The sequence below is a fragment of the Metarhizium robertsii genome (assembly GCF_000187425.2).
Source record: "Metarhizium robertsii ARSEF 23 chromosome Unknown MAA_Scf_1, whole genome shotgun sequence".
NCBI classification, from domain to species: Eukaryota; Fungi; Ascomycota; class Sordariomycetes; order Hypocreales; family Clavicipitaceae; genus Metarhizium; species Metarhizium robertsii.
The window spans coordinates 3,502,822-3,530,244 of record NW_011942149.1 but is presented as its reverse complement, the minus strand read 5'-3'; the positions used below and the strand labels follow the sequence as shown (position 1 = coordinate 3,530,244).

Genomic DNA, 27,423 nt, shown 5'->3' with positions numbered 1-27,423 from the left:
CAAAAAAGAAAGCTCACAACCCGCGCAACGCCAAACATCTGCTAACAAACCCCTCCAGAATCGCCCAAACAGTCGGCTCCCTCGTCCTTCGAAACGGCGGCGTCGTCCGCGGCCTCGACAACTGGGGCATCTTCTCCCTTCCCAAGCCCATCTCCGTGCACCAAATGAAGCACACACACGGGCACTACTTCGTCATGCGGTACGACTCGTCAACCAAGGTCCACCAGGATGTGCGAACGACGCTGCGTCTGGAACCCCGCATGATTCGCTCGGCGCACGTGAAGCTCGGCGACGGCAAGCTAAGCACCTTGTCCGGGTTTGGGGAGCCAAAGTGGAGGACCCAAGGCAGTGAGGCGTGAAGAAGAAAAAATGTGGTGATTATAAGAATAACTGCATTACGACGCGTGGCGGATATGTAAATTGGAGCAGGCAGAGGAGCCTTCTTTGCATCTTGTTTGCTGGAAATCATGTACGATATTGGGAAGCCTGGTGAATGGCTGGCCGAAATGGCAACTTTTACAACTGAATGCAACCAACCAGGTAATATGAAGGGAGAGCATATACGGACGAATTCTAGATATGTGGCTTGTTGCTTATCTTTTTTTTTTTTTGCAACGGATAACATGTATGTGAACCAAGCATAATAGTGTATAAAATTAGAGGAACCCATAGCCTACATCATATCAGGGAAATGAGGGTCAAGTTGCTATTCATTGATTTCTTGCGTATCAATATTCATGATTTGTTCGTTACGTGTCTATCATAACTCATTTCAGTAACGCATCTCATTGCGCTGAACCGAAACGGTGCTTTCTACTAGTGATATATATATGAGGCCGCATTCTCGAGGAACCCAAGTCTCTGGGCCGCTCAGTTTTCGCCTCTTGACAGCACGGCCTCGCTTCAGAATCGAGCAAGAGTCCATCAAGGGCCAGTCGCCCATCACTGATCCGCATCAACTTCCATTGTTTCTTGCTTCCCAATACCCTTGCCACGGCACCATTCGACAAAGTCATCGATTACACTAGGCCAGGCACCATCCTCGTTCCAGAAGGACAGGCTCTCATCCGCCACCGACTTCAATGCGAATTCCAATGCCATATTCCACATGTCCTTGTTAACTGATCGAGTCCACTTTTCGTTGAGAAAGGTCTTCCACAGGTCCAACCAGTCGTGATTCTCGCTCTTCCACAGCATACCAGGAGGTGAAAATAGCATACCCCAGTATATCAGGGCATTCTCTAGACTAAGGGCTTTTTGGTCACCTTCGCGGCCAGCCACAAATGTATACTTGTATACCCTCTTAAACAGTACGGGGTTTGTCGAGAGTGCAGATGAAAGGCGTTGGATGTGAGAGGCGTGTTCCTTATGTGTTGTGCCGGCACTGAAATGCATCATTAGCTCCATTCTATTGATGAATGCACTATTGGAACTGCCGGAGAGGGCTTTTCCAAAAAGCATCATGGTTTGGCTCGTACCCTGCTGTTTTCCATCCATCAACATAGCCGCGACGGGTGATTTCGCCTACGCTGGGGGCTTGGAGCAGTTCTAAGGCGACAAAAAGCTCAGCGTTCTCTAGACTAATGTTCAATTTGCTGCTCAAATATTCCATTGTCGATTCGAGTTCCATCTTGTCCTTCTCATCGTTTTTTGCATCTGCGAATCTGTAAGCCTCGCGTAAGCAGAACCCGGTTCAGCATGCATATATGTTTTACCTCGCAATGTGTCGAACTGAGCGTCGAGCTTGGACTCGGTTGGTGACGGCCCTTTGACCTCGTTTCCGGAAGAATAGAACCTAGTAATTCGAAGACGACTGTCAGCCTTTTCTTTCCTTTTTCAACTCATTACACCTTGGTGCCGTTCCTGAGCTAAAAGTAAATAGCAGCCGCTTGGCATGATTGGCTAGCCAACTTGGCCAAGGGTAAGATAATGCCAGCTGCGGCTTCAGAAATCCCTTTACCGTGAAAATTTCCCCTGATCCACACGAGCCTTCGCGCTTTCATGAGTCTTTTCGCCCTCAGTTGGCTTGGGGGAAGTCCAAAATGGAACAGCCTGGGAGGGCAAACGCCTCTTAACATCTTTCCATCCCATGACTCCAGCAGAAAGGGGGGGGTCAAGGCCGACTGAAGGATTGATAGGGCCCAAGACTTTGATGCCCTAGATTTCTCAACAACGGTCAAGAAGGTCGTGCTAGCGTAGGGAAGACGGTTGGCAAAGCCTCGACAGAGTCCATATGATGCCGTATCAGTGGCAACTGTAGGTCAAGGCATGGGCGCCAACTCTGAAAACCGAAATTGGAAACTGCTGGCGGGATGGAAGAGAGGAAATCAAGACGGCAAGATCTGCCCTGGACATTTGTTTCAAAACCATCGGCGTCACTCGGCCGTACTATGTCGTGTGTCGGCAGTGACGGGCTGCGTTGGCTAGTGGGACCCCCACTGATAACATTGAACCCACATCAACATTGAATGGAAGGTTCTGTCCCGGCTGACGATTGACGCGCCGCACATGCGGACGGGACATTGTGCGGCATGGTCCGAGAGGGTCATGGCGGACCGGCCAAGAGCAAAGTTTAATCAAATCATTGAGAGTACGAGGCGGACAGGCAGGAGACTTCAGAACGATGACTTGGGAGGGAAGGTAACGCGGGGAGGCTGGGCAGCCTGGGGTAGCTCGACGAGGGTCGGCGGGTTGGAAGCATGCAAAGAGATGGTGCTCACTCACGCATCAACGGCCTCGTTGATCTTGTAGCCAGTCGATTTCAAAAACTGCACCACAAGCACACTCATTAGCTCAAGCTTTATCAAATGTCTCACGGAGTTGCGGCATGAAGCAGCGGCACCCAGAAGCGGGTACAGATGCAGATGCATCCAGGCAAAATCCCCGTAATAATACAACCTCCAACAAAGGCACATAGCAATCGGGCCGGGGAAGGGGCGAGGGGCAAGTGAGAAGGCGAGGTGAGCTTGACCGTGAGCAGCCCAATTTCGAGCTTGGTCACCGTCGTACCTTGGTAGCCTGCCGCTCCGTAGCGCCTGTGAGAGACAGGAACTGGGCAGTCAGGACTTTCTGCTGTGCCGACGACGGGGGCGGCATCTCGTTTGGAGTTTAGGACGAAGCGTCACCACGCACCGGCAGACCAGTGTAGCACAGCGTGGGCCGGCTGGGAGTTGCAAGTAGCCAGCGAGCGAAGGCAGCAGGGTGTAAGGCGGGTGTCGGGGTCGGAGTCGGTGGCCGTGGATGTCGACGATGGAGAATTGCAGCCTCGCGTGAGCCTTGAGGGCGATCTCTGGACAAAGAAAGACTGGGGCGTGGCCAAGCTCAAGCACGCCGTGCGCTGCTTGGCAATGCGTATACGCTCCGGGCCGGCTCCGAATTCGGTCCGTGGGTGGCGGTCAAGTAGAGCAACGAGTAGCTCAGCTGTTCACCTAGCAGACTGCGTCGACTCGCGCAGACATTACTTGGAGGAAGAGAGGAGCGCAGAGGAGCATTGGAGGGAGGATGGAGAGCTCAGTCTGGCGAGCGAGGCTGCGAGCGGCGTGTAATGCGATGGTGGGGTCAACAAGTCGAATGTGAACTGATGCCAGGCGCCTGTGGGCTGTTGTCTGTCGTGTGTGTGGCTGTGGCTGAAGAGGCCGCAACATTGAAGAGGCACAAGCCCGGTACTAGCAGATATACAGTGCTGGAAGCGGTGGACTGTGGAGGGGTGGTTCGTCACTGTGCTGCGTACCGACCAGATCTGGTCTGGTAGTTACTTGACACCAGCACGGGCAGAAGTGGTAGGGCTCAGCGCTGAAGCTGTGTGGCAACAGCAGCGTCAAGTGGCAGAACAGCACTGCACTCAAGCTCCACACTGCGCGGCCTGCCGGGGGCTGACAAGTCGACATCAGCCGTTGACTCAACTGCAAAATAAACGCGGTCTGGTCCAACTCGACGCGTCCATGTCCAGTCAACCCGGTCCAGTCCCACCAGACCACACCAGACACTTTCGCCTCAGTTGCACCAAATCCTCGTGGTGCAGCATTCTAGTCTGGCACCAAATGGCCCTCGTTTCCCTTCCTTGGTGCGATACATCACCGGCGCATATACGGCCACTACGCCGTTATGGAATCTTCGCAGTCTGCAGACGATGAGAGATATTCAATCGATCCGTCAGAGCCGCTCAAGGATGTCATCGTGTGTTGCACAAGCATTCCTCCAGACCAAAGAGTAGGTTTGATTTGTTGTCTCAACGCCAGGCCCGACAGCACTGCTGACACTCTTGTTTTTCGCCCGACATATAGACAGACATTGCCCAAAAGGTCTCTGAGCTTGGTGGCATTCACAAATACGATCTCACCCCAGACGTGACCCATCTCATCGTCGGCGACTATGACACGCCAAAGTACCGCCATGTTGCTCGCGAGCGACCCGACATCAAAGCCATGGATTCCATGTGGATAGAAGCCGTGACAGAACTATGGAAAAGAGACGAGGAGATTGACTTCATGGCGCTGGAAAGGGAACACCGGCTGAAAGCGCTGGAGAAATGCGGCACAGACACGGCCTCGCCGCACGGGGGAGCAGCGACTGGTCGCCAATCACTGCTGATATGCTTGACGGGTTTCGGAGACCAGCGCGACGAAATTGCCGCCAAGATCACAGCCAATGGCGGACAATATACCGCCGACTTGACCAGAAGATGTACTCATCTTGTGGTCAGCAAGCCCGAAGGCAAGAAGTTCACCGCAGCCAAGTCTTGGGGGGTCTACACGGTCACCCTCAGTTGGTTGGACCAAAGCATACAGCGTGGACTCATTCTGGAGGAGGCCAAGTTCGATCCGTTGCTCCCAGTCGAGGAGCAAGGCGTCGGTGCTTGGAAGAAGGAGGACCCGAGGCGCGCATCACTTGGCAAAAGATCTAGGTCGGCTTCGTCAAACACGAATGGTACCGCCGAGAGAGGGGCGAGGAAGCTGCGCAAAACCGCCAGCATGAAACTCAACTCCCAAAGGAACAATCTCTGGGGCGACATCCTGGGCCGCTCCGGCTCAAGAGAGTACTCGTTTGGTAACGAGCAAACCGATTCGGAGCAACAGCCACGCCAGCAAGCAACTCCCGAACCTACTATTCAACAGCCTCACCAGCCTCACCAGCACCCATCCCAGCAGAACAATGGTGTGTTTGCAAACTGTGTATTCGCCATCGACGGATTCAGCGAGAAGCGGCAAACCGTACTCGAAGATACCATCGCCACGCTGGGGGGTTCCGTGGCTTCGTCACTTCGAGAGGCGGCAACCCATCGCCCGACGGAGCACTCACACCGTTTTCTTGTCGTGCCTCAAACATCACAGCCCGAGTCGCATCCCAACGTACCCTATGACAATATAGAGATTGTTACCGAGTTCTACATTGAAAGATGCTTGCATAACAAGCAATTCTTCTCTCCAGGCGAACACGTACTGGGCCGGCCGTTCCCCCTATTCCCGATACCTTCGTTCTCGGGCCTCGTCGTATGCAGCGCAGCCTTTACAGGATTGGAACTAAACCAAGTTGCGCGAAGCATTACTCAACTAGGAGCCAAGTTCGAAGAGGAGTTTAGGCGGACAACCAACGTTTTGGTGTGCAGGTCATTGAAGGCAATGCGCAAAGAGAAGCTGAAGTTTGCGCTAGAGTGGGGGGTACCCGTTGTGTCGGTAGATTGGTTGTGGGAATGCATCTCGACTGGGTTCAAGGTGCCGCCGAGCCTCTACATCTTTTCAGAGATTCGAGACCGATATTCAGCTCAGACGGCTCCGGCTCCAACAGAAATCAAACGTCAGTCACAGCCTCCAAAGCCAAAGGGCAACGACGCTACACAATCACCCCCTGCCACCAGGACTGTCACCACCAGGCCAACTTCATGCAGACCAAAGATCATGGGTGGGTTCGATGCCAGTGCCTTTGAGCAAGACTCGGATGAAAAGCAGAGCACTGCCTGCCAAATCTCAGCCCCTGTCAGGGGTATACCTCGACTCGAGTCCATCACTTCAGCAGACTTCTTCACCGCACGAAGCCAAGCCGTCGACATGTCCGCCAAGGACCACGATGCACCATTAACGGAAGTATCTTGTGCGAGACTCAACAAGTCTCCATCACCAACAAAGCACACAGTCCCTATACCTCGTACGAAATCGGACCCATACCCAAGTGATTTCACCGAGAAACCAAGCATATCAGCCCGCAGGCCATCTGCTCCGGGCCCAGACGACCCTTTACATCGACGAGATAGTCACGAAACTACCGCACATCAAGATCAGGAACGAGCAGCAAAACAGCAAGCCCGAGCCGCCGAGCGACAGGCACTCTCAACCAAACTATCCAGCCTCATCGACTCAGCGGCCGTCCCATCCCCCGTCGATGGCAACTGCCATGCCCAAGGCCCTCCTCGCCCTCGCCGTCGTCAGCTCCTCGGCCGCGCCATCAGCAATGCCTCCAACGGAAGCAGCGCAGCGAGCATAGACGGCAGCGGACCGCCCCCTCGCCAACTAACAGATAGTCTGAAGGCCGCCGTCGCCGCCGTCGCCGACGACGACGACGACATGGACAAACAAGACACCCAGCCCCCCTCTACACAGTTGCAGTATGCGGATCCAGAAGCACAGCAGGTCAAGGCCGCATTGATGAATAAGATGATGGGCAGGGATGAACCAACCCTCTCTACCGGGCGGGCTAGTGTAACCGTAGGGGAAAGATCTCTACGGAAGCGATGAGAAATGGATAACGACCTTTTTTTTTACGGAGCTCATGTCTTGAATATGTGCGCACGCACAAGGCTTGGAGTACAGATGTAGAATAGCGAGTCTCCGAATCTATATTGGATTGCCAACTGCAGGCCCTCACTAGCATCGTGTAGTGCATGACCTTCCCAACAGACCAGCCATCAAGACGGGCCAGCGACACGCTCCTTGTCTCCCCGGCAGCCCCTTTAAGAAGAACGCCAAAGGGCGTGTTATCATCGTCTCCATAGATGAATTATCGCATCCCAGCGTATCGTCTCGATAGCCCCTTGTCCATGAGAACAATTTCCACTATAGGGTAAATCTCGTACTTTCAAGTAAAAAATATACTTTCTACTCGTCTTTGCTACCTCACTCGACAAGGTGGCTAGGAGAGTACTGGTTATATGGAGCTTACCCGTGGTCAAACTACATCCTATATTACTTAGAACCTAATATCTAGCCACTACGAGATGATGCCTCTGAGCACAGGGGAGGGTAGCTGACGAACGCGTACAGACATTCAGAAAAAGAACCCACCCACTCTTGGTCTCCTTTGCCTGACGTGGTGTGCGGGCCTGTGCCTAAACAGAAGATGGTACGACCGACTAAAACATTGATACTTAAGTATGTTGTACATAGTTATTACAGTAGGGGAGTCATCAGTAATCGACCTCTCTGGAGTCAACCAACGCCGCCGTGTAGAATAATACTACTTGTGTCCACAAACCGACGGTATGTGTCGCTGTGCGCGCACTACTCCATCGCCCGCTGGGGGTCAAGTATGTATGTACGCATATCCCCGATTCCTAGTGTCACCTTAGCATCATGGAGTGCAATACAACATCATTCGTTGGCTTGGAAAAAAGTCAGTTACATGCAGCTAGTCTATGCTCCAATGGATAGGGGCGTGGAGCAGATAATATCGCAAACAAGCGTGGCCAGCAAACTAATTCATTCGACTTCGCCAAAGCTATCCGAAACAGCTAAAATGCGCGACGCCTAGCTTCCATTACCTACGACCCATAACCGACCGGGCCATCAACTAGTACAAACAAGTTTCTTACATTGTCTCCTAGGTCCATCCAGTCGACCATGTTGCAAAAGACGTGAACCACGCACTCTTCCTTGGGTACACCAGAATGTGTACCGTTTCCAAAACCCAAACGCCAGCGAGAATGTGCCATCGCAAACCAAATCCAATGACCAGTATGCTCCGTCTCTGTCTGATGGTAATGCATCAGACAAAAATGCATCTCATAATGCATGTGTGAACTGCGGCAAGTCTAGAAAAGAAATGCACCAAACACCATCCAGATACATAACAGGGGTATAATATACTGTGGTTCGTTCGTGCAAATGCTCCAAAACATGGCTGCACGAATGTATTAAAAAGCCTTCATGGTAAAAGGCATCCAAGACCAGAGACGTGGTACGCCAGGGAGTCGCATCCATGCTAGGATACACATAGCAGAGAATATTTGTATCTTCTTCGCCATTACTATGACGCCGCTTCGTCCGCCCAAAACACTGATAACACTGCGGTGTGCCAGGAAAAGCAAAAAGAAGGTAAAAAAAGGAGAAGAAAAAAAAAAGTGTGCTGGAACCTGTCGTGTATGCCTTCAGAAAATGAATCTTCTCAAATAAGAAGAAAACAGTCGGCAAGGAAATTGGTTGTCAATTACAAAGCAAAATTTTGCCGATAGCAAAAGAATCATGTGAGTATCATCAGTTGCAGTGAAATATGCTGGCATTATTCCCAGGAACGAGAAAGCTATTCCCTGAATGCTGGGCTGGCCTCTTCATCTGTATCGGGCAGTTTGTCCGATTGCATGTTGCCCCACCGTTGTTCGATTTCATCTCTAGTCGATCAAGGTTAGTAACAGCAGCGACATGAGAGAACGGAACTCCGAGGCTTACGCGGTGACCTTCACCAGCTTTAACCGGCGCTGGCGACAGTAGTTGAGGAATCGACGCATCGTAGTCTCCCGTTTGAATGCTGCCATGACGTCGCCTGTGGGTTTTCCATCTTGCTTGGCGATCCTGGAGCCGAACTGACTCATTACAAAATGCACCTGCAGAGCATCAATGTTCCAATCAACCCGTGTAATATCATCCAGCGGGATGTCAAAGTCAATTGGAGATCGGAGGATGCCCCAACTAATCGGGTCCGTGTCCTTGAGGACCTGATGCTCAAAGAGGCGTCGGCCCTCTTTCCAATGCCAGTACTGAGTTACCTCTGTGGAGCTTGTAAATAGTCTTGTCTTCACTTGGTAAATACGCCAATCCAGCGTTTGAATCGGAGCACCACTCCAAGAGTCTGTATCTGAAATGCCATCCGTGTAGAATTCGTCGTTTGGATGAGTGGACACAGGAGAAAGCGGCTTCAGGCGCTTTTGAATTGGTGGTGCATTAAACGAACTGTTGGTCGAATACGGAGCTGCATTGCTGGCAAGAGGAGAATGGCTGTAGTCATCCTGAGCCAAGGATGGGGAGTGGCTAGACGACGGCGTCTGCCGGGGTGTGTCTGTTTGGGAGTGCATGCTTTTCCTCTTCTTCATGCCACCTTGAGGTGTGCTGTTGTTGTCGTTTCCCCCGATCTGGCCAGCCCTGTAGCCAGATGGGCGCCCTATACTCTTGAAACCGTTCTTAGAACGCAGGGCCGCGAGCTTTGGATCATGATAGAAATCGTGCATGATTTTGGAATAATTGAAATTTGCGCCCTTTTCCACAATGAGCTCATGCAAGCGATGGCGCAGCCAGTCGACTGGGGAGATGTCAAGCCGATATTTGGCCAGCTCCCCGAGTGTTTCGCACATCCGAAATAACGTATCGTAAGCGGTGATGGTTCCCTTTCCGGTATGCGTATACTGTTTCGACAAAAGCTGGTAGGGGCTGATCTCGCCATCTTCTAAGAATTCCAAAATTTTCCTGCCCCGGTTGACCTGACGCCCGTTCTGAAATTTGGAAGAACCGCCTTCGCCTTTGGCCTTCCTCTCTACAGATTCGTCATATTTTTCTTGCCAGAGATCAAGCTGTGGTTGAATAATCTCTCGTACAGGAGGCCAACGCGGATCCCAATAAGGGTGGTCTTCGTCAATCTTCACAAGAGGGACGCCTTCAACACACTCGGGGAAGGTATAAACGGTGCCATTGTGTTTGAGAATCAAATTACTTCTTGTTATCTCGTCGGATGATGGGAGATGCTGCCTCGTGGGCTGTGGGGAATTTTCAACTGACTGCACGGAGGGCGTCGGAATGTCTCGAGAAGGCGGCCGGCCTCGATAATTCGCAGGCGTGAAACCACTTGAGGCTTGGTGGCTTTTCAAGCTAGAAAACGGATGCTCTCGGCTTTCCTTTGGGGTCAGCATTTGAATTGGTTCGGGCAGCACGGGGCTCCCATTCAAACGACTGGACGATCGAGCTATTCCTGCTTCCCGGCTTGGATATGGTCGAAGTGTTTGGCGAGACAGGTTCGCTGGTGGCATCCGGAATGCCAGTTGCTCTGGTTCTTTACCAACATCATGATACTGCATTTGCTCGTGTCTGGGTCCTCTGTTTGCAGATTTATAAGGTGCAGGCATATGGCACCCTTGGCGATTCCATTCGCAATTGCCACACTTTTGAAACAGTGGTCCACCTAGAACAACACAGTCTTCAAAAGCACCTTGGTTTTTATCGCAAGAATGGCAACGTCGTGGTTGAATTTCCCCTGTAGCCTGAATCATACACGCCAGCCACTTGACTCCTTTGGCCTCTGAGCGGTCATAGATGGTAGCCAAGTGATCCGAGGTGAACTTGCGTCCTCGGCGAATCCTGACCTGTTGTTTTATAGGCAAGTCTTGAATAGCTTCAACCCATTGATTCCATGGATCAGTCCTCTCTACAGGACCAATCACATGGCCATCTGCATCGATAATATCGACAAGCACGTTAGATGACCTCCGTGTGACCGGCGGAACGAGTGCGGATTTGATGGGAGCCAGAGCTTGCGTCGATCTTGCCGCTTCATTGGCCTGCTCCAGAGCTTCGGCGCGGGCGGCATCATGTCCCTCGTCCCCGGATCGCGTACTATTCCTAAGTACTTCATGCCACTGCTCCCTATCCCGTTCAGATGGCGCATCAGGATCCTCTCCTCGTTTGACCCTGAAGAATCTTTCCATGCTCTTGGCGATTTTGTTACGTTGCTCTAGTCTGTCGTGTTCGCTTTGGCGGTATTTCTGTTCTAGGATATTCAACTTGGTGGCCTTGTCGTCACATTCTTCCACAACTCGAGCAAGTTCTTCTTCCACTTGCGTCAGCTCCTTAAGAAGACGGTCCTGTCTCTCCGTGAGTTGTGTTCTCTTCACCGTTAACTTATCAAGATTGGCTCTCGTCTCTGCCTCCCTCATTTTATACCTCTGTTCTGACTTGCCGTAGTTGGCGTCGTTTTCGTGATCAAACTTGAGCCAAAAGTTACGTTCCGTTTCATCCCAGACTGACCGCTGTTCCTCAGCGGGGAGCAAATCAACCACTTCCATTTTGATGTATTCAAAAGCGCAGGTTGCCCCAGCGCTCTTTTATTATCACCAAAACAAGAAACTTATGGGCTCAAACGGCCTCGGCGCAATATCCGCCCGCTACCTAGCGTTATGCTGTTAGAGGCACTCTCTCCTCGGAGGTGTTACATATAGTTGGCTGTAGTTGGACGTACCCTTTTTGGCAATAGATTTCCGGTAGCCGACAGATGGACTCTCGTACGTCTCGGCCAGGAGAATGGCGCACGCAGCCATGAACCAGAACTATAAAGGCACAACTTTGGGAACTTTGGAGCCTGCAGCCACGAAGCTTGGCTTATAAACTTCCACGTTGCTAAGTTTCCAGTCCCTTGTCGGTCCCTGTGGCGAAGTCTAGGTGAATTGACTCGATCTGTTATACACCTTGCAAGTGGACACGGAATCGACCAGGGGTAAGTGACCGTCAACCAGAGAGCTAGAAGCTCGTATTGTTGATCCGCGGTCTTAGTGTGTGCTTTCCTTCCTTTCCGGCGAACAAGTATGTTGACAATCGGCGGGCTATGGTTTGATAGGCCAAATACCCATCTAGAAGCCAATCGAACGCGACGATATTGGTCTTCTGCCTTGGGTTGAAGACCCGCAAGTAATTAATATAATGGAAACAGGGTTCGATCCTGTCTGAAGACCCGCAAGTAATTAATATAATGGAAACAGGGTTCGATCCTGTCTGAAGACCCGCAAGTAATTAATATAATAGGAAACAGGATTCGATCCTGTCTGAAGACAAGGCAACTTGATTGTGGTATGAGCGAAGCCGAATTAGGGATTCTGATCAAAGTCAAAACAGCCTATACGGCTGATCAAACAAGGATAGCAAAATGGATGAAGGAGAGGGCTAACACCCACGGACACAAAGAAGAGCAGGGGCGGTGGCAACGAGTAGAAATATGGAAAGCAAAGGACAGAGAGTGGAGTCTTGCGGGCGACGAAGGGGGGTTGACGAGTGACTGAAAGAAAAGGAAGGGAGCTGGCTGTCTGTTCAGATCAAACGGAGACGACGGGCTGCACCAGTCAGCCAAAGCTCACGGGTCGTGTGAAGTCGTGAAAGCGTTGAAAGCCGACGGTGAAGCAGAAGCAGAGATGCCAAGGCGGTTCACAGTAGTCCCTATGGTCCCTATGGTCCCTATGGTCTCTATGGTCCCTACGGCTCCAGCTAGGTTCCCGACGGCCCTAAGAAAACTGAGGGCGTTGAGGGTGGCGTGAACAAAGTAGCCGCATAGGTATAAAATAGTGGTCAACACCAGCGCGTGTCCCAGAGGCAATGTCTTGGGTTTTGGCAGCGGGTAAAATTTCCGCAATCCCCCCGAGGTGTCAGGTTATGAGAGAGATTGGAAGGGAGCCCCTGCATGCCAAACGAAGGAGTTGTAGGTTGCGACGGAGGTGGCTGCCATGCGAATTATGCTTCAAGCGATGTCTCGCGAACTTGAAGCTGTGACAGCGGACAGCAGCTGGAGCTGGCATCCCACGTCCACATCGATGGAGGCCGATGGATCAGTTGGTGAGCTAAGGCTGGGCGCTGATAAGACACCGGAGAGCTGTGGCGCTGGGGGCAGGGCCTTGCACGCCCGAGAAATGGGAATGGAGAATGGAGAATGCAGAATGGAGAAATGGAGACTGGGCTGCGCAACGACTGCAAAACACGGCCCTTTGTGTTTGTGCGTGCGTGCGTGCGTTGTGTGTGTGTGTGTGTGTGTGTCCACGCGTGTGGCTATGAATAGGGAAAACGTGGAACTCGAATGCGGGAAAGAAAGGGAAAATAAGAAGAAAAAAGGCCAACGGATTGGGTGAGCTGGGGATTGAGGGCGGGCGCGCAAGCAAGGGAGGAGACTGAAGTGACTGGCTCAAGCAAGTGAGACAAGGAACTGAGAGTTTGACTTGACTTGACTCGAAGCCTGAGAGCTTAGGAGGCGCTACTCAATTTAGCTCCAAGTATCGGAACATGAAGTACCCAGGTACTTTACTTGAGGAGATACCTAAAATTTTCTTATCTTGGGTAAGTACCTCCCCAGAAAAGAATACCTTGCCAGTACTCCGTACTGGCTACCTAAATCTGGGTTGGAGCTCTTAGACTACTAGGTAAGTAAGTACCTAGTACCCTAGTAGATGCTTGACCAACTGGACAAGGAACTGGCCAATTCTGGAAAACACCTTTGGCTATCACCGTTTGACGGGACACCAAGCAGTATAAAGCAACTAGTCGAATGTTTGAATGGTCGATGCTGGAAAGGGGAAGAAAAATAAAAAGAGAGGACAATAACCCTTTAGCAGAGGATAGTCCAATGCGCAGCTAACGATCATTCAAGGAACTCGCAGTATTAACAAATGCAGGCAAAAATTGGATGCGAGCCATCGATTGATCCAAGTACAGAGCACAAGCATCTGGGAGGTATCAGGTACAGAGTTCGCGGGTAGGGGGGTTTTCATGCTCAAGTGCACATGTTGGCATCTGAACGCCGACCCGGGGATGCGCAGAGTAGAAATGTCATCATAGGTACTTAATAGTGTGCCGATTAAAAAAAAGGTCGCCGGAGTACTCCGCCACTAGGTTCGAAAGTTCCCAGTTCAAAGAGGTCAAGTTCAATAACGACAAAAACGACCGTCTCCGGAGGGAGGGAAGCAGAGGCCAGGGAAGGGGGGTGTCCTGGACGCCCCAGACTTGGTTCCTTTCTTTAAAGCTCTCATCCTATAAAGGCTAATACTATAGTGTCTGGTGCGGTGCGCTTCGTTTGGCTCTGACACGGGGGCGTGGATTCAACAATTCAACATCACACAGTCCTTGTTTTTCCTCCCGTCGGCCGCCAATGTTGGACCTTGGCAGATACTACGCCAGACACGCTGCGCATTACATACATACTTATGTACGTAGATATGTATGTCGTGTCCTCGAGTATGTACATGGACTTATTCTCATATGACAAACCCTACAACCTTAACTGCATGTGGCCTGCGACTAGGACAAGGACTAGGGTGCTTCCCTTGGTTACACTTTAAGCATATCACGTTGTGGCTATTGATTGCTCCCTCTGCCTCCCTTTGCTTGATCTACAAATATCAATTTGAGCGGCTGCTCCGGCCACATTATGCGCCCTCATTCGGCTTGACGCTGCACAGAGCAGAGTGAAATGCTCAAGTGGTTCAAGAAAACGTCTGGGAACGAGGCGGCTCCGGCCCACGAAACTCAACCGCCATCTTGTCACGCTGCAGTGGCATCTACATCGCAGCAGCCAGCCTGGGCCACGTCGTAGACACATGTCAGTATTCACCTAGTAGCATGGAGTCTGCGTCAGTCTAGGGCTCTGTTCGAAACTGGCTCTCCGGTCTTGGCTTATGCTTTAATTTCCCGAATGTTTCGTCTTTCGGCTCCTTATCTCCCTGCGGAAGGAGCGAACAAGAAAACGTGTACTACTGCTAATACGGAGTACACTATAATGCAATTATATACGGAGTACGGAGTACCGTATATGAATAAGGCTCTGTCATCATCATAAGCACACTCCCATGTGAATGTCTTGTCTCTCTTTGCAACCCTTGTCGTGCGCTTGCCTGTCCACACCATGAACACCAGCCAGGCTCTTTCGGTCCGGGTTGTGTGCGCGTGTGTGCGTGTGTGTAAATGTCTCGAAGGGACTATGCTTCTTCTGCCTTGGTTTAATTTACCGCAGCTTGGTGCATGGGCTATAATAATATAATATTCAGTACGTTTTTCCCTATCAAGCTGAGGCCCACGCCGGTATGCATACTAGTGATAGTCTCACCCCCTCCCCCCTGTTTCATTTTTTGAAAAAGCAGTTTCCACGTCCATGTATGTGTGATGTATGTTGCACGGAGCGCGTAATGACAGCATCTACCTACCTGGGTAGTATGGAGGGAGTGCTATGGAGGAGTCGCGAGTTCAAACCAACGTTGCTCTTTGCCTTTTATCAACCTGGCATGAAGCCAGAGTCTCATCGTAGCGACGCATGTTGCAAAGAGTCTACGGTTAGCCTCGTACCAAATCTGCATGTCGCAGTTCTGTATGGCGAGATATATAACACTGCAATGATTGCGAGAGACGTGTCAACTCGCCACCATCATTTCGCAAATTATCCATCGATACCTGATACCCGTGATGACTACCTCGGCATTGTACTCCGTAATGGCGGTCTGCTCTGCATCTCATCCTTGAGCCTCCCGTCCTTTCCTTTCCATCAACTCGGCAACCCCAAAAACGCAGGGCCACGCCACAGCCGTGCATTAGCTGGCTGCCGTGATGCCAACATGACATGCAACGCACGGCATGCCCCGGCTGGCTAACAAACGTTCCCAACTTTCCTTTATTCCTTTATGAAACGGGAAGTCTTCTCACGTGCGAGTAAACATAGTTGTTGCCCCGAGATCCTGCCCGCGGCTGCGCATGTTTAAGCCCGGCCGGGGCAGCCATCATGCCTCTGTGCGAACCGACAGACCGAGTGATGAAGACATTGGTGCATCTCGCCTGCTAAGAAAGTTGCGGTGGGTGCTGTGCCACGTTTGCACTTCACATGATCAGGCTGACCCATGTTGGTGAGTTGATATTATTAATAGCACATCGCTTTTTTTTTTTTTGGCAAGCCGAACATTCCCCTTAGACAAGAACAATACGCACTGAATCAAGAATTTCAAAGTGCCGATGGAGTCACCCATGCCAGATCGGCAATGACACACCAGTAAGTTGTTGGCCCCATAGCTTCCCAAGTACCTACTTAAGTACCTAGGCAGGTACCTGGGCACCCGTGGTTCGTACAATTCCTGCGGCACACTTCAACTGTTGGTATCCTCTGAAGAATGCGGTGGCGTTCTCTCGCCTCGATGTTGGATGTTGTAATGTTTTTTGCCAGGTAATGCACACGTCACAACGAACCTTGTCGACGATAATGCCTCATGATATTTGTAGGCTGCCAACCCAACCCAATACTGCCTGGATCAGCTCATAGTTGTAATCGTCGTCCAATAATAGACACGCTCGTACGGAGCACTGTTTGTGTTAGTTTATCTTCACTCACGACATGACGAGCGAGTACCCGAGGGGGGTGGAGCTCGTGGCCCACGTAACACGTACGCTTGAGTTGTTGGCGCCGCCACGCTCTCACGATAGAAACGTCTGGAGGAACCGAGTGGGCGAATCTAGGTTATTGATACGCATTTGTTGATGCCATCTGTGCGTTCGTCCGTAAAACGTCAATATTGAGTCTGCTGGTCTAGCATAAACCCCGTCCATGTCATTGGATACGATGGGAAAAAAATCTTTAGCTCCATGACGGTGGCGTGAGGCAAGTGCCAGTCAGAGGGCCTGGCCGGTTGGTGCTTGCCTGGGCAGGCGCCTCAATGCCTATCGACGGCTTCCTGTTCCAGGGCAGGAGCGAGTGAGTGTATGCAGTCTGGTCTGGCATGAAGCAATGTCGGCAAGATCGAATTCCTGAGGCCTACACTCCACTCCTCACTCTTGGTCACGACCTCAAACCAGAGTTTTATTGCATCTTTGGACTACAGGCTCATTAGCCTGTTCTCGTCTCCCCTGCGTGGTAGTGGCAGCATTATCAAGCCAATTGCCAATGGCATTTACATTACCACCGTTATCTAGGTGCATGGCGTCATGCGAAGGAAGGGGCACAGTACAGAATTCAGGCTTCCACTGAGTATGGATGTTACTGAACTTTCCCTTCTCACACCCTGCAATTCGCGTTACTGCTACTAGTGACATACATGCGACGTACGATACCCGTTCCACTTTTTTAATTCACCTTAATTAATTTCTAGTCCAGCTGTGGAGCAGTGTTTGATGTGTTGAGTGGATGATATACGGAGTCAAGCGTACATACAATTGACTGAGAGATTGAGTCACGGTGCCACAGACCTGCCAGCTAACAACCCTCAGTATCCTCCTGCAAGAGTTCGTCACAGTTACACAACCGAATAAGACGGGCGATACGGAGTACTCTTCACCTACCACGGCTCAAGGACGGAGTTGACGGCACTCCTTTCAATCAAATACCGGATGGCTTTCCAACACCACAATCTGGCCGCCACGCCGACATACAATCTTGGAAGACACATGCTGGTTATAGACAACGAAGGGACCGACGCGCGATCTTTGCCTACTCTCCCGCTCCCTTTGAATCTTGCGCTAATCGCGTATTGCTGACGCTGGGGCCGGATGCTGGCCAGATTCGCAAATACATGTACTCAGATGTCAAAGTGGTCAAGGTGGTCAAAGCCCCTCGAAATCCTGGATGCTTGCCACAACTGTCATCCACCGCAGCTGGTCCGGGGGGGGATGATACGGAGTCAGCAAATCTATAATGCTCTATAATGCTCTCCGCCAAATCACCACTAGTAGTGTGGACTATGCAGTACTATTTTCTTAGTGGTGGGTTCCATTGCACTATGCTCCTCCTGCTAACGCCCAGAATGACTGCAATGACCGTGACATGAGCATAATGCCGCCTATAGCGACTGGGACTATCGTGGTCGCCCTCTACGCCAAGGCTCGCCAGCACATGTCAACCCCGAGTTATGCACTCGGTAAATGCGGACATGATGTTGACGTCTTTGTCTTCTTTCACACACTTTCCGCATTCGGCCTCTTGCCTTTGTCTTCGCGTCTCCTACTTGCCTCAAATCTTATGCCCCAGCAAGCCTACTCTGAAAACGGCCTGAGCTCCGAAACAAAACAACGCGAACAACATGACAGACACAACGGAACCCTTGGAACGAAAGAAGGACCAAGAGGAAGAACAAAAAAAGAGCTGGGTTGCCCACACTCGCAGCATGTTTGTTACATCAACATATACTCTGACTGCTGTAGTATGAGACACGGTGTTACACCTTTTCTTCAACAAGCGACGATCGCATTTTGGCCCTTTGTTCTTTTAACCCCTCGTCTTGGATGATGCGTCCAGAATTCTTCTTTACTCAGTCCGGGAATTGTTTCAGAGCCCCCTCATTCGGTCTCGTCTGGTTCGACCATGCCCCCGATCATCCGTCGCCTTTTGTCTACTTGGCTCAGGTGATCACCATTCCTCGATTTGCAATGACTTTGAAGTGTCTGTCGGATCTCCCTTGCTAAGATGGAGCATAAGCGGGTCTGTCCATTTTTGGGTACCCGTGCTGGTCTGGACTAGCGACCAGGCCAGGTTACCGTGGACCACGCGATGCTGCTGCTGCGGTCAACTTGACCCGTGTTGTTTCCAAACAGTCGCGGATTTCAACTACAACCCACAAGTCTTATTTCTTTCATGACACCATCTCGTCTGGCTATGCGCGGGTTGTGGATTTTGGTGGTGGTGGTGGTGGTGGTGGTTTTCGTTCTTTTCGGGTCAATGATGCTCGAGGTCTCGTCGCCCTTCACCATGGCTAGGCCGTCTTCTCACTGGGTCTCGTCTGCCTAAACTCGAGGTCAAATCCGGTTTCCATGCCGTCATATTCTTCAAATTACCCCCAGGCACCCCCGGCATCTTCTTGACCGTCCCTACTCCGTGTTTTATTGCTGCTGTTTATTCCTCTGCGAAGCAAACTGGCGGCTTCGCGCCGTCCCAAATCTTACATGCCTAGTCACGTACTCGGTACAATGGCGAGGGAAATCACAAAAACGCATCACCCCCTCCTTTGATGCTGCGAAATTTGATTCCAGAGGCGGCAGAACCAGTCTGTCGGAAGCGGTCCACCACTCGCAGGCCGACGTTTGTGGCTCTGCAGCAAATACTGTGACAAGTTAGTTGTGACAGAGTTTTGCAAAGGAACCTTGGCGTTGGCTGCATACATGTAGTACCACGGCATGGGAGCAAGAGCCCAGGGCCCGCAGCCAGCTTCAATGCTGCGTCGCCCATCGATGTCTGGAAGCACCCCTATCCCCGTTCCCCATTTTCCCCATGCATCCCTCGGTCGTCCAGAACATCAACGGGCCTTTTTCTGGTGTTGGCTACCTACCTAGGCAGGTTGTTGCCCAGGCTGCCACCTTGGCGCGCTGGGAAGGACCGGAATTAGAGACGCCTTGGCGCACCAAGGCAGACAGAGGTTGGGACTGAGCGGACTGAGGACTGAACCACTCAGCCGGAACCAAATCAGAAGTCAGAACTCGACGCTTCCTGGACGAAAATACGGAGACTTGACGTCGCGATGCTGTCTCCCCATTGGCCTATACCAACCCTCCAACCCTACCCCCGTAAGTCTCAAAAAACTTCACCAGCTATTACCAAATGCTCACCCAACCAAAGCATCTCCTAGGAGGTAGGTACCTAGTACGCAGTCATGGACATAAACCTACGTCCTTACTACCTACAAGTACGTAGTGAGTACATAGAGTCCGTACGAATGCATTGTAGTGAAAAGGCATGGGTCAAGTGCAAGCGCCGACAATATATCCGTCACCCAAGATTCGATCATCTCTGGTCCCCCCCGCACAGCCAAAGGTCCATTCTTGTATTCTATCGAATAGGACGACCGCATTTGTCGTTCCTTTTTCCTTTGTCGTTCCCAGTACCTCATCTTGCTCGCCTGTGCACATTCTCTGTCCAATCCAGCGGAGGCTACCTTGACTGAGGGAGGGTGTAGAAGAAAAAGAGAGAGAGAGTACCTGTGCCTGCTCTGCCACGCCACGCCATGCCGTGTTCTGCTCTGCTCAACCAGAGTCCTGTCAGGTCGATGCCACACCCCAAAGCTTCAGTTAAATCTCATCCCCGAGACAAGGACCTTGTCCATCACAAGTACCCAGGTGCCAGGTACCCGCCTCACTTCGCAGGTACAACTCCGTGCCCAGCAGCCGGGTACCCAGTCATGTCTTGTACAAAGACTGCCAAAACCAAGTGTCAGGCCGAACACTTGAGCATTCCTTTGTCCAACGTCTTTCGCCGGGCCCTTTCCCCTGTTCCCTGTACGATTCCCTGTCCTTTGCTTCCCGCTTTGGCACCGCACATGCAAAATCGACTTATGGCCAATATCGCGCGGCATCCGCGGAATTGGCAAACATCCGAGGAGAAGAAAAGTACAAAACAGTACCGCAGCATGGAGCAACATGAATGGCACTGGGCACAAAGAGAACTTGGGAAAACATTGGCCAACTGAGCCCGACAACACAACGAATTTGGGCCCCGTCCAAGACAATCTCCGACATCGATATGGAATGTGTGTCTGTTTCGTAACAGATATAGTTCTTTACGTCTTTCAACCCTTTTCGTCCACAACGCCAGTGCCCATGTGTCATATCCCATGGGCAAGTGTTACAGGATCTATAAGGAAAAAAAAAAACAAAAAAGAAAAAAAACAAAGAACCGACTTCCACAATCGCCATAAGCTCCCTACCCATCCCTAGCCGCTTAACACCCGTTGTTTGCTCTTGAGCAAGCCATGGTGCAGTATCCAGTCGCTACCGTTGGCATGTCCTATAATACTCACAGCGCTAATGCCAGGTCCAAATATAACGACTCAAAAAGAAAAATTAAAAACAAAGAGAGAGAAAAGTACAAATCATTACAACATAGAACCAACAACATGATCCGCAAGACCGCTCAGCCGTGAGGGATGAATTAGTAGAAACACTTATTCCGTTCAACATGACGGATGAAAATATGCGCCAAGAAGGTTCAGACTTGCAACTCCACTTGCTATCAGCAGCCCATACAGATGGACGATCATTCATCACTCAGTATTTGGTAGAGTAACGGTGCGCAGTTGGCGAGTACGGAGGGTCGTAGCTGCTGGTGTGACCATACGGATCGTCCGCATAGACAGTTGCTCTGCGCTCGTCTTCCGGCAAAAGCTCCTTGACTTCCCAGTTGTTCATACGTGTCCCCACAGAGAATTCCAGATCCTCCTTGGTAATTGAGTCCCAGTACTACCAGATAAGTCAGTCAATATCTTCCAGTCTGTCGCACTTTTGCCAAAGCCCCCACAGGGTAAGCAACATCCCAGCTGTGACGGGACAGCAAATGTTGATGAAGTGGCTATATCCATTCCTGGTGTCGGGGAGAGGGGCCATACCTTATATACCATCATAACAGCAAGAAGGTTGCAGACTGTTGCAAAAAATAGGCCATCCAGATAGTGGCTCACAGCTGTGCAGATTTTGCTGCTAAACGCATAGAGGATAACCTGCCCAGCCACAAAGAAGAAGACACCAAAGGCAATGTCACCAAGTGGCCAACGGTCATGCAGGGTTCTAGTTACCAAGATGACCTGCATGCCTACATAGATGAACAGCTCAATAGCGTTCAACAGATATAGAACGACAAACAGGCCTACCGTGTTGGTCGGGTTCAGGCCCGCCCATCCTTTGAAAGTAGCAAGAGAAACAAGAAAGCTGATGGCAAAAGCAACCAAAGAGCAGATTCGCATCATCCAAACCGACAGAGGTGTGCCATCCTCATATAGCTGAAATCCCACAAACCCGTTGATAAGCAAGCATGTTACCAGCGCATTGCTCAAACCATTCTGTATGCTGACAAAGTAGGGGAATGGCCCACTAGCCGGCGGAACCACTCCAGCATCAACAACCAGCGAGATGAAGGTCAAAATCATATATATGTAGAAGAACGATAGAATCTCCTTTCGACCAACCGCCGTGAACTTGCTACGAACATGGAGAATCATCACAATCGTCATTATCAGTGCCACGATGTGCATAGCAGATGCGGCACCTTCGAAAATGATGGTGTTGGCCAGAGCGATATTGCGAGCATAGCAATCAGGTTCGATGCCGACACGATTTGTCGCCGGGAGGGTAGGTCCAACGTTGGCGCAAAGAGGAAGTGGCGCATTCTCACAGATTGAGGTGAAGTCACCGAAACCAGACATCTTGCCTGTCTTCGTGATTTGTCCCCCACAAGAGGCCTATATCGAGACAGAATCTTCAGGCGACAAAGTGGAAGGTACTTCGTAAACCTGATCAGCAAGGCCCGTTGTTGAAGCCCGATGTGGTCGTGCCGTTGACCGTGGACTATACGATCTTGGGAGAATTGAGATTCAGATCGAACGGCAGATGGTGCTCCCTACAGAAGGATTTTTGGACCGATGTCACTGCAGCTTTGTCGTCCAACACCAGAACAATGTCGAGCAGTCGGTATGCAGTCCTATCGATGTGCCTCTCCTTTGGAAAGTCTCGGGAAGGTGATGGTCCAAATACAGCGATTCGCAGTCTTTTGGGTATTTTCAATTCGTGTTTGCGGCAAGAAATATCCGTTGATGGATCGAAAGATGCGTACTAGACGATCGAGAAGGGAGTGCTCAAGATAGGGACCATCTATGTGAGTGGCAATCGCTAATGCAGGGTTGGGAGACAGTTGTCTGATGTAAAACGGCAAGTTTTGGCCAAAGCGAATCTCTCCGCGCCGTTTGAGGACCAAGCTGAACAGCCAAATCGCCCACTCCAAGTCCCAAAGGTATGTTGCCGCGATTTCAAATGTCGCAAGTCTTTGTATACGCTTGTTGGCCAGACGTGGCGAAGCCAGAAGGCCAAGGACGCAAAAAAGAGCGTAGATGTCGGAAACTCGGGAACCAACTAGAAGAGCGAGCGGCTAAGTCAAACAGAGCTTTTGCTCCTCGCTGGGATGCGACTAGCGATGACAGATCAGGTCGAGGGAGGATGGGCATGGAGGAGGTAGAAATGGACATGAAGGTTCCACGTCCAGGGTCAACTGGTAGAGAGAGAGTCGGGGGCGGTCTCGCGGCTGTGGCTGTGGCTGTGGCACTATTGACTAGTACTACCCAGTTGTTGCCGTAGGAAGGGACGACTGACATAGCGACCATGGTACATGAGTGAGAAGGGATGGATGGGTGTGCTTGTGCCCTTGTTTCGGGTATTTGCTGGCCTCTGGTTGGTTAGTATTGCCCGTTGCCCCTTCAATGTCCACTAAAAACAAAGGCTCCAGATGCACATGTGCCCAGTCTGATCGTAAATCTTCGTAAACACGTCCAACCTACTTAAACCTACTAGGTACGCATGAGTTGCTGCCTTTGCTTCTTTAAACAGTTCATTACAGGATGTGACTACTATCCACATCCCGTTTTAAAATTCACCCGGAAGCCAGTTTAGACCCAGCCGCATATGTTCCATTGGCTGAGTCACAAGGGACGTTGTAAATACACTCTTCAGGGCATCCAGCGCCGAGATAGGCTCTCCGCGGTTTAATCTGATTCCTCGACCCGATCACATCTTATGAAACAGAGAAGTCGGGCCCTCCGTAAAATGAGCCATGTTCTTCACCCACTGAATCGCCCTGACATCCCAGCACTTTGGTCCATTCTCGCACTCCAAGCGGATAACAGAAACGAGGCTAACGACTATGTGAGAGCCAAAGCAGGGATACGCTATTGGTGAATATTCACTCCGTACTCCCGGTGAAAACTGAACTACCCAAGTCCGAAGGCCCCTAGATGTACAATGACCCCTCACTGTAGGTAAAGTAGGTTCTTCATTCTCGGTGATGGCCTTGAAGCCGATCGTGATGTGATGATACATTGTCCAATCCAACCTTACTTCCGAGTCTCGGAAGCTGTCTTCACAAGCCGAGATGAAATTGATTTATCATCAAATGAAAATGCGTAATGCGTCAGTTGGCAACGCTCCCGTCATTGCTGACTTATTGTAACTATCTAATAGCTGCGCGACTAGCCAGAAGTCGCCCGATGTATAACCACAGACCAACTCACACCCCTCTGGAGGAACCAGATAGGCACCATACAATCAAAGTCAACTCGAATGCAGAAATCATCCATCCGTCTCTCTTGCTAATGAACCTCTGTGGCTGATTTGCCATTAATTGAAAATTCGCAAAAAAACTCCATCAAATGCATTTATGAAGTGCCCAGGCTCATCCGTGACTATTCCTCCCGTGTGGTATTTGTCAACCGATCACCTCAACATGAATCACATCCTGGGAAGTTTGTGATAACATAGCTGCCAAACCGGAGACAAGAGATAAAAGGCCCGGAAAGCCCCAGGCCCGCAAACCGAAAAACCTAAAAATTATTTGCAAACCCAACGCCTAATTCCATGTCATTTCATCCATGCCTGCGTTTCCATGTAGTGTCTAAAAACATTCATACAAATGACGAAAACAAAGGCCATGCTTATATAAAACACAAGCAAGCTCGAGTCTAATTTCGTCCGGTCCGGGGAAATAGGAGTGTAAAGTTGTCATCTTCCAGGTCAATTTGCAGCCTACATTATCACTGTAGTGCACATCGTTGGTACCTGCGGCGCCAAATTGCTCAATGTTCAAACGGAGCGAGACACTTGAGTGCAAACACCCTTAGGACGTAAAGTGGCCCTGGTGCGGACCGTGTGGTATAAGATGCTGTTGCTGACCTCGATTGTAGACCAAAAATTCAGGTACGATGCCGGTTCGTAGATCGTGTCGCCGACCTAGTGGCTGATAGTGCATCTGATTCGGCTGGACTGGAACCGAAAGATGATACTGGTCAAGAGACGCCGATGGTGGCGGACAAAGAAGCCTGTTGACGTGCCGGATGGGCTTGTACGGGCTAGCCCGGTGCTGCAAATACACACTTGGCGAATTCGATATCGGAGTATGAGCGATAGGCGTGTGAACCGCGGATCCAGGCCCGAAAGCTTCCACCAGTGGTGAGGAACCATAGGCAGGCGCCATATTTCTAGGGCTGTGGTGCTTCGTCGGAGTACCATAGGGCACCTGTGGGTGTATCGGCAAGCCTGTAATTGGATAGGTAGATCCGGTTATTGCGGATGAAGAAGAAGCTGACACGGATTGCGGTTGCAAGGCCACGGCAGACGGCGTACCAGTCTGATAGACAGTTGACATTGCTCGAACACCCGATTGAAGAGGAGGTAGAGATACCACCTGTTGAGATGCAGATGGAACCGAGCCTTGAGAGGAAAAATTTTGGCCCGTTGCGAACTGATCGGGGCTATGACTCGTCACCACAGTTAGGTGAGGAACTGGTAATCTGGTACTGTCAACATGTCCATTCAGTCGTGTACTGGAGGCTCCTTGGACAATTTGTGCAGCGGCTGAATGCACCATTCGTTTAGCAGGATGCTCCGTTAGATCCTCGTCGGGACTTCGTTTGCGAGAGGATGGTATAGGGATCGAAATTTTCGATGCCAGTGGGGATGTAGCATTGGACTGGTAAGCCGACACATTTTGACAATGTCTCGAACTCGGTGAGAGATTAAACTTGGTCGAAGGCGTGAATGGCGGGATTCCAGTTCCAGTTGGTGACGGAAGGGGCGAATATAGCGCTTTGTGACTAGGAGAAGGGATATGAACGGGAGATACTGGAAGATTGGAAGCTCGCTCATAATAATCATGGAAACAGGATAGTTTCACAATCCACTGCTCCCATTCCTCTTTTGAAGCCAACAAGTTATATCGCATGTTGCTGAGGAACTCTACTTCCATCACATGAATTTCCTGGACAGCGAAACAAGATACCTCCGCCCAGGTTTTGTTGGTATATGTGTTATCGTCCAGAACTACCGATAAACAACAATTAGCTTTCGCTGCATTCAAATCAAGTCAGCCACAATTCAATTATACATACATTTGTTCCCAAGCATCAACGCCACCGTCAAAAGTCGATATTCGCTACCAGCACGTCCCTTTATCTGCGGTGTCGACATCTTCAAACGATATATGAACAACAGGGCCAATAAGATGACATTCTGGGTGACTTGGGTCGTTGACAGAACATTGTATACCCATTTTCGAAACTGTTCATGAGGCTTTGCCAAGGCGGGGAGTCGCTGGATTGATGCGTTGGGTTGTCGTGATCGAATTGATTCAGCTTTCTTCAGCTCGTCAATAGACTCGAACCAAAATAAACAGGTCATCTATGAGGCCCCCCCCCAATTCTTGTTAGCACCCCAGTCATTGTTTGGACTCGCAGCCTAGGATACAGCAGAATACAACCAACCTGAGCAGCAAAGTCGGATAGGTTTCCTCCAGTATGACTAATACACTTGGGCATTTGCAAGCTGTGGTAAATCAACGTTTCTGAGCCTCTACGGGGAGTGGTCGAATGAGAGCGCTTAGCCGTGACTGAAGATTCCGTAACAGGAGTTAAGGAACTAGGAGGTTGACGCAACATCGGATCTGGGGCCGGTTCTGTCGATAAATAGGGTCCATTTCGGAGCTGGACTTGTTGGGATGAATAACGGTACTGGTGAGAACTTCTTGCATCATCCACAACCGGCTTGATGTGGCTAGAATGAGATAATGCTGAGGGGTACCCAGATAATGTATGGCCCTCATAAGTCGACATCGCAGGTTGATATGCTGTGCTCATGTCGTCGACCGGTGGTGTCCTAAGCCCGTTGCCCAAACCTGAAGACGTACTGACCAGAGGGAGCTTTGGCAGGACAACACCGCAGGTAAGATTTCGTCCCCGGCAGTTTTGGCACGTCGTAGGTGAAGGGAGCAGACACGAAAGTGTAGAAGTTATTTTAACGGACATGGAGAGAAACGTCTGCACATTTGGTGTTAATCCGGGTCAAGATGGCACTGGATTGTGACTCGAGAAGAAGAGTTGGCGTGATCTTCGGCATTCGAGGTGGGCGACGTGGAATTGTCCAGAGTCGCAAGTTCGTTCGTGAAGGAGTGGGACAATGGGAATTATCCGCATCCAAGAATACAGTGAATAGGGCAGCGGGAAGGATACACGAGTAGGCCGTGGTTGTTTGTTTTCAAAGAGATGTTCGGGCTATGAAAACGAAGGGCCTTGCAGGTGGCAGCGGTTGTCGTTCTGTGATTGTGGTGTAAGTGTGCGTAGCTCGTTGAAAGACACCCCCCTCGGTTGCACTTACTGTGGCCGCTCAGCAACAGAAAGACAAAAGGAATGCAGCATGCAGTTGATTTTCTTCCACAGCTGCACTTTAATTTTCACCAGAACGGGCCCATGATTGAAGAAAGAAAAGGGTCAAAGACGACACGGATCGTGTCGTGGAAACCAAGGAGACATGACCCGGCTCGGCTGATATGAGGGACAGAGGGAGAAAGACGACGGTCTCGGCGTAAATGGTATGGTGGAGGGATAGATGGTGTTCAAGGTTCAAACGGGGCTGTGGTTGGTTCCAGGGCGCCAAGGCGAGGGCCACCGTCGGTGGTTGCTGGGCCCGCGTTTATGCTTCTGGCTGCCGGGTCAAT

At 50.8% G+C, this 27,423-nt stretch overlaps 6 protein-coding genes across 6 annotated transcripts in view; 2 read left to right on the top strand and 4 right to left on the bottom strand.

Moving 5' to 3' along the window:
- Window positions 1-359, top strand: part of MAA_02441 (phytoene synthetase/ ribosomal protein S6) — a gene marked incomplete at both ends in the record, with an annotated part of 657 nt that extends 298 nt beyond the window's left edge. Inside the window, one exon of the mRNA XM_007820439.2 lies at window positions 59-359. Within this exon, the coding sequence (XP_007818630.2) occupies window positions 59-359 (301 nt within the window). The remainder of the gene's footprint in view (window positions 1-58) is intronic.
- A 583-nt stretch (window positions 360-942) lies between these two features.
- MAA_02442 (uncharacterized protein) lies at window positions 943-1,630 on the bottom strand (the record flags this gene model as incomplete). The annotated part of the gene is made up of 2 exons (XM_007820440.1): window positions 943-1,384; window positions 1,479-1,630. The coding sequence occupies 2 exons, from the start codon at window positions 1,628-1,630 to the stop codon at window positions 943-945; spliced, it is 594 nt and encodes a 197-aa protein (XP_007818631.1).
- A 2,474-nt stretch (window positions 1,631-4,104) lies between these two features.
- Window positions 4,105-6,728, top strand: MAA_02443 (subunit of DNA polymerase II; the record flags this gene model as incomplete). The annotated part of the gene is made up of 2 exons (XM_007820441.1): window positions 4,105-4,209; window positions 4,284-6,728. 2 exons carry the CDS (start codon window positions 4,105-4,107, stop codon window positions 6,726-6,728), a joined length of 2,550 nt encoding a protein of 849 aa, XP_007818632.1.
- Window positions 6,729-8,650: 1,922 nt separating this feature from the next.
- Window positions 8,651-11,254, bottom strand: MAA_02444 (uncharacterized protein; the record flags this gene model as incomplete). Its single annotated transcript, XM_007820442.1, has 1 exon — window positions 8,651-11,254. The coding sequence occupies one exon, from the start codon at window positions 11,252-11,254 to the stop codon at window positions 8,651-8,653; it is 2,604 nt and encodes an 867-aa protein (XP_007818633.1).
- A 9,691-nt stretch (window positions 11,255-20,945) lies between these two features.
- MAA_02445 (Chitin synthase III catalytic subunit) lies at window positions 20,946-22,096 on the bottom strand (the record flags this gene model as incomplete). The annotated part of the gene is made up of 2 exons (XM_007820443.1): window positions 20,946-21,137; window positions 21,284-22,096. The coding sequence occupies 2 exons, from the start codon at window positions 22,094-22,096 to the stop codon at window positions 20,946-20,948; spliced, it is 1,005 nt and encodes a 334-aa protein (XP_007818634.1).
- Window positions 22,097-24,552: 2,456 nt separating this feature from the next.
- MAA_10678 (uncharacterized protein) lies at window positions 24,553-26,111 on the bottom strand (the record flags this gene model as incomplete). Its single annotated transcript, XM_011412396.1, has 2 exons — window positions 24,553-25,781; window positions 25,823-26,111. The coding sequence occupies 2 exons, from the start codon at window positions 26,109-26,111 to the stop codon at window positions 24,553-24,555; spliced, it is 1,518 nt and encodes a 505-aa protein (XP_011410698.1).
- Window positions 26,112-27,423: the final 1,312 nt, after the last annotated feature.